Source organism: Gopherus flavomarginatus (assembly GCF_025201925.1).
Source record: "Gopherus flavomarginatus isolate rGopFla2 chromosome 1 unlocalized genomic scaffold, rGopFla2.mat.asm SUPER_1_unloc_1, whole genome shotgun sequence".
Taxonomy (NCBI): Eukaryota; Metazoa; Chordata; order Testudines; family Testudinidae; genus Gopherus; species Gopherus flavomarginatus.
This window is the reverse complement of record NW_026114596.1, coordinates 311,951-317,928: the sequence shown is the minus strand read 5'-3', so window position 1 is coordinate 317,928 and position 5,978 is coordinate 311,951. Positions and strand designations below refer to the sequence as shown.

General features: G+C 47.5%; 1 protein-coding gene across 1 annotated transcript; it reads right to left on the bottom strand.

The window, feature by feature from the left end:
* Positions 1-4,697: 4,697 nt before the first annotated feature.
* LOC127040821 (olfactory receptor 52R1-like) lies at positions 4,698-5,669 on the bottom strand. Its single transcript, XM_050935388.1, has one exon. The coding sequence runs from the start codon at positions 5,667-5,669 to the stop codon at positions 4,698-4,700; it is 972 nt and encodes a 323-aa protein (XP_050791345.1).
* Positions 5,670-5,978: the final 309 nt, after the last annotated feature.

Genomic DNA, 5,978 nt, shown 5'->3' with positions numbered 1-5,978 from the left:
GGTAATATGATGGATAGAGTTATTTTGTTTGAACCAACATGTACGAGGTGAGAGGCGGCATCTTGCTACGTAGAGCGGTTGCATCCCAATACATCGGGATTGATGTGTACCTGTGTGTAAGAATTCACCCCGGGGTGGTGTCTTTGTCTGGTCTAGGGGCAATGGAAAGTCCTGCCATTGACTGAGCCGGTCCATTGCCAGGGAGCACAGATGTACTAGCTAGCAGCACCTTAGCAGCACCTTGGATCTCTGATTCGGGGAGCTGGAGACAGTGTTTCTCTTCAAAAATAAACCTGGCCGGGTGCCTTCGTACCTTACAAGAGCCTGTGGTCATTGGGGGTTCTCTCAGGGTCTGCTGGGTCAGTTCTCTGCGCAGACCTGGGACAGCACACAGAGGGAGCACACGCATGCAGCTGACTGATCTCAACATTGAATAGAGCAGAGCACCACACTGGTAGCATCTGGCAACATACTCAAAAAACTGCAGGCGCAAAACCCTAAAGGCAGGTCAGGACAGAATCATGACCAGTTGAATCCCTGCAATACTTCACTGACTTTTCAACCTGGTCCTGGTCCTGTCCCCACTGCCCCCCGCCATCTCCCAATGTTTTGTGTGAGGAAAGACCAGACACTGGGCAGCCGAGTGTCCAAGCCAAATAACCCTGGGTAACCAACAACAGCCCCAATCAGTGTCTCAACTGACTGACAACCGTTCCTCACACCTGAGTAAAGCGGAAATGGCCAGGCTCTTAAATCGCATGACCCGTTATGTCCCAGTGCTCCCCCTTGCCTGTCAGTGCTGCTGATGCAGATATAAATTCCTTGAGGCCACACTTACAGGCATGGATAAGGGGCTGGCCATGCACAATTCTCCTGGACTGGTAAGCGTCTGTTTCCATTGCTGACCTCCCCCTCCCCACTACTAAACAGTATATTACTATTTCAAGGGTAGGAGGCGCACAGCTCACAGCTTATAAAAGCTCCCCTGTTCTTGTAAAATCAAATCTATTCTTCTGGACTCAGTCTTTTTTTATGTAGCTCCAAATGCAGAGGGGATTATTCTGGGCATGGATGTCCTCTGCGACCTTGCAGCAATTCTTAACCTCGCTCGGAGTCCAGTTACTCATAAACTTATGTGTACTCATACCAACCCCCTCCGCAATGATACATCCCTCTCTTCTGTTGCAACTGCCAAATCTGTGGCTCTTACTTGGGATACGTCTAACCCTTTTCAAGAATTATGTTCCAAGTTCCCCTCTGTTTGGGCAGAAAATAAGCTGTCTTTCAGTTTGATGCCTGCTCATCTTTGCCCACCCATCCAGGTTACCAGTCAATTTCCTCCACTTACCAAGCAATCTCCCTCAAATCTGAGGCCTTGGATGCGGTAGGTGACATTATTCACTCTTTACTTCAGCAAAGCATACTGGTTCCTCGTAGAAGTGCACCTCTTAAGTCCTGGACCCTCCAGAGACCCCCTCTTGGGCGGACGTACGGGAGAAAAATTAGGTCATGGTATTGCCCATACAAATACCTCTGTGAAAGTGCAAGAAATTCCAACATGGGTTCATAAAACCAGAATTAAAATGCATAAATTAATTCATTTTGTTTATATTGTATCCTTGTATGTAACAAATAAAATAATAATAATAATAAAAATTGAGGGGAGGGATAGCTCAGTGGTTTGAGCATTGGCTTGCTAAACCCAGCGTTGTGAGTTCAATCTTTGAGGGGACCATTTGGTGATTGGTCCTGCTTTGAGCAAGGGGGTGGACTAGATGATCTCCTGAGGCAAACCTAATAATCTTTCCTTGCCAACCCTAATAATCTATGATTCTATGAAATGTGACTCCCAACATTAATCCTCCTGTCAAACATACCTGATGCAGCTTCCTGGGATCTGCCCTTGATACATGTTACACAAGGTAGCTTTTTTCAAATCTGGCCAGTATGTGCAACTCCCTTCAGAAGGCAGCAGTGAATGGGCAAAGAAACCAGACACTTGGCTTGCCCCCGGACTGGACCACCTGAGACCTATTGTGGTTACAGCTCACCTCCAAAAACATCCAGGCCTGGACATGCTACAAGTACAAACAAGAAGCCTGGTACCTTAAGAATATACCTAATGTCTAAGGCGTATATATGAGCTGGTTCATGAATAGAAAGTGATAATACACCAGCCTCTATAAACCTGAGCAGATTTACCAAACACTTCAGACAAACTCACTGGCAAAGATAAACAGAAAACAATTTTATTTATGACAAAAGTGATTATTGAGAGAAAAGAAAATATAGGCAAGCAGTCTAAACTCTCAACCCTATTATACTGGGCAACATCTAGATTAACCAGTTTTTCTCACCCCACTGGATATACACAGGTTTCTCCCTTGAAACCTGGGCCAGTTTCCTCTGTTGGAGTCTTCAGTCTTCAGAGTGTCATTGTTGCTTGCAGCGTAGGTGGGAGAAGGAGAAAGGCCAAGAATGTGGCCATTGTGTCCTGTTTTATAGCATTCATTATTTTCCTTGCTGTTGCCTCTGGGGAGCTAATATCTGGCCAATTCCCCAATTTACAGCGTGTTTTACTGACAACCATACATCACAATCGTATAATTTCATATGCACTAATGATATAGATGTTTAGATAGAACAGTGACTTTTACTAGGTCACAACCTTTCACCTGATACCTTACATGGCATGCTTTATATGCAATATCACAATTGTATGTAAATGAAAAATATGGGGTTTACAGGGGAATCCCCGAGGTGTAGCATGTCACAGAAGGCACATTCGAAGTGTCAGAGAGAAGGAGGTATCTGTGTTTGTGGTGGTGGGGGTGAGTTACAAAGGAAAGTGAGAGATAGACCAAAATGCATGAGGAGAGAGAGAGTTTCCAAGGGAGAGACAAACCACCTCCCTGAACCCAAACTGTCACTGCCTGGTTCAGGGAACATTTCCTACAGGACAACCTGGCTGGATCAGTCCAGGAATCAGAGCACCGAGGGCAGAGGAAAATGGGCCACATTTGGGTGAAGAGAACATCTTGTGGACACCTCCCCTGAGGTTTGGGATCGCCCAGGCCTTCTCCACTTCCATGCATAGTCCCCTAGCATCCGAGAAGCAGCTCCAGGTTTTCTGTCACAGCCTTGCACAAGCTCCCACAGCTCGACACCCGCCCAATGGCAGTGTTTGGGCCCCCACAATGGCTCCATGTGATTTGGAGTCCAAGCACTGTCCAGGCCTTGCCTCTGGCTCTGGGCTTCTAGGCCCACTTTTGGGATGCAGCTTCCATTCTAGCGCCTCTCTCTGGGAACTGAGATCTGCACACCAAGGCCCTGAGACTAGGCTGCTCCCCCAGACTCTCCAATTGCTTCAGCACCCCCTGACCAAAGCTCCCCCCTTGGGCGCACTCTGTTTCCAGTTTCTCTGTTTCAGGGCACAGGATCGTTAAAGCAAACAGACCCAGGCCTTCCAAAGAGGGCTGCTAAAACAATTCCACAAGAGATACCCCGATCCAGTTAAACAGAATACAACACCTACATGCCATTCCCTGCCTCTGTCTCTTCACCACCTTGGAGCATTCTTTGAGATTTAGTCAGACCCATTCTGGGGTTCCCAGGGGTCACCTCCTGGAACTCCTGGCTCCTCCTCCAGCTGGAGTCTGTCTCTGTGCTGCAGCCAGAGCCCTGCAACCAGAGTCCCCTCCTCTGCCCTTGTCCTTCTCTCCTACCCCAGCTTCTTCTGGCTCATCCAATCTCTCTGTTTATAAAGGGCTGGACCAAACCCTCCCCTTTCTGTTCACTCTTCAGGGGAGGTGCCATTCCTTCCACGTCCACCACCTGCAGACACATTGGAGAAAACTGGCTTTTATCTAGAATACAGTTACTTCTTTCTTCTGTCTGGGCGATATCTCATTAAGTGCTGATAGTCTTTGATGACCAGCCGATTTATAGACAGATGCCTCCATCTCAGCATCCTGCCCCTTTGCATAAGCTACGTGAGTGAAGAGCACAGGAAAAGCCCAAAGACATAAGGATACAGAGGTTTAACTCAATCAGACATGAGCTAACATAGTTTCCACCCATCTGGGTTTTACCCAGACAGTCAAGGTTTTGGCTTCTGCTTCTGGGTGCCACTTAGGGTTGTCAGCTACCCAGTTTTGAACCAGAAAGTATGGTCAAAAAGGGGATCTGATGGTGTTCAGTTGCTGCAGTGTGGGGGAGGCTTTGGGTTATTAATTCATGTCACCCCTGATCATCCTGAGCTGCAGAAGCGCATGTCTCAGACCCAGAGCAGAGGGAGCACAGTCTGGGCAGGGAGGGAGGTGGAGACAATCTAGAGAGTTATGAGGGAGGGGAAGAGAGGAGAAAATGACGGGGTGAGTCCCTCGGCCTTGATGGACTAGGCTACTCAGATGGAGGGGAATTGGGGAAGGAGATGGGGCAGAGGGGACGCCTTGGTGGAAGAAACAGGGTAGGAAGCAAAGTCTCAATATTTCATTTACTAGCACTTGTAAAGTGGAAACCATATGAGCTGTACAAGACAAATTCCCCAGTTTATCATGCTGACAAAGCACAGTACGGTCAGGAAAGGATTTCATGTCTCTTTGACTGTCCAGTAACTGATTCAGAAAGAGGGTCTGGTACCATGTCACCAGCCAGTGGACCTCAGTCTGAGAGTGAAAGCACAAAGAGAAAAATCTTTAGGTCCCTGTATGAGTAAAGAGTTGGAGCAGCCTGTTCCAGATCTGTTTGGTCCTCACCCCATAGATGATGGGATTTAGCATGGGGGGCACCAGGAGGTACACATTGGCAATAAGAATGTGGAAATGCAGGGCCAAATTGTGCCCAAACCGGTGCATGAGGAAGGAGAAGAGAGATGGAATGTAAGAGATTAAGATGACACAGAGGTGGGAGCTGCAGGTCCCAAAAGTCTTCAGCTGGGAATCCTTTGTGGGGAGGCTGAAGATGGCCCTGAGGATCTGGATATAGGACACAGCGATAAAAAATACATCCAGACCGGTCACCAAAAATGCCACGAAGAGGCCGTAGTAACTACTAATGCGGATGTTTGTGCAGGCCAGCTTCACCACGGCTATGTGCTCACAGTAGGTGTGGGGGATGATGTTGGTTCTGCAATATGGCCACTGCCTCACCAGGAGGGGATAGGGCAGTACGAGCATGCTACCGCGCAACACCACAGCCAGGCTGATCTTGGCCACCTTGGGGTTTGTCAGGATAATGGAATGTCTCAGGGGATCACAGATGTCCACGTAGCGATCCCAAGCCATGGCCACGAAAATCCCAGACTCCATCACTGAGAAGCAGTGAATGAAGTACATCTGGGTGAGGCAGGCACTGAAAATGATCTCCCTAGAATTGAACCAGAAGATGCTCAGCATTTTGGGTAGAGTGGAAGTGGACAGGACCAGGTCGGTGATGGCCAGCATGCAGAGGAAATAGTACATGGGCTCATGGAGGCTCGTCTCCCTCTTCACAATGAACAGGATGATGAAGTTCCCCAAGATGGCTATGGCATACATGGTGCAGAAGGGTATGGAGATCCAGACTTGGGCCATCTGCAGGTCAGGAATGCCCAGCAGGATGAAGGTGGAGGGGTTTATGAAGTTGGTTGTGTTGGAATCTGACATGTAGCAGGGGAGAAATTCCTGCATGTACTGTATGTCCTCTTGACTTTCTTTATGTGCCCAGGGTCTAGGATGATGGTCGCAGGACAAATGCCTGGATGGATACATAATGTTAATATGATACACTACATGCACCACATCTACAGTAGAACCTTAGAGTTACAAACTGACCCATCATTCACAAATCTCATTGAAGCCATTATGCAATCAAAGAGCAGCAGAGCCAAAACAAAAACAAGAAAAAAAGGCAAATACAGGACACTTCTGTATTAAATGTAAATAATTAAAATATGAAAGGAACATTTAAAAAAAAATTTGAGAAGGTTAGGAAGTAAT

Bases quoted from the DNA above. Each gene is read 5' to 3' on its own strand.
- LOC127040821 (XM_050935388.1), bottom strand. From the start codon at position 5,669: ATGCAGGAATTTCTCCCCTGCTACATGTCAGATTCCAACACAACCAAC.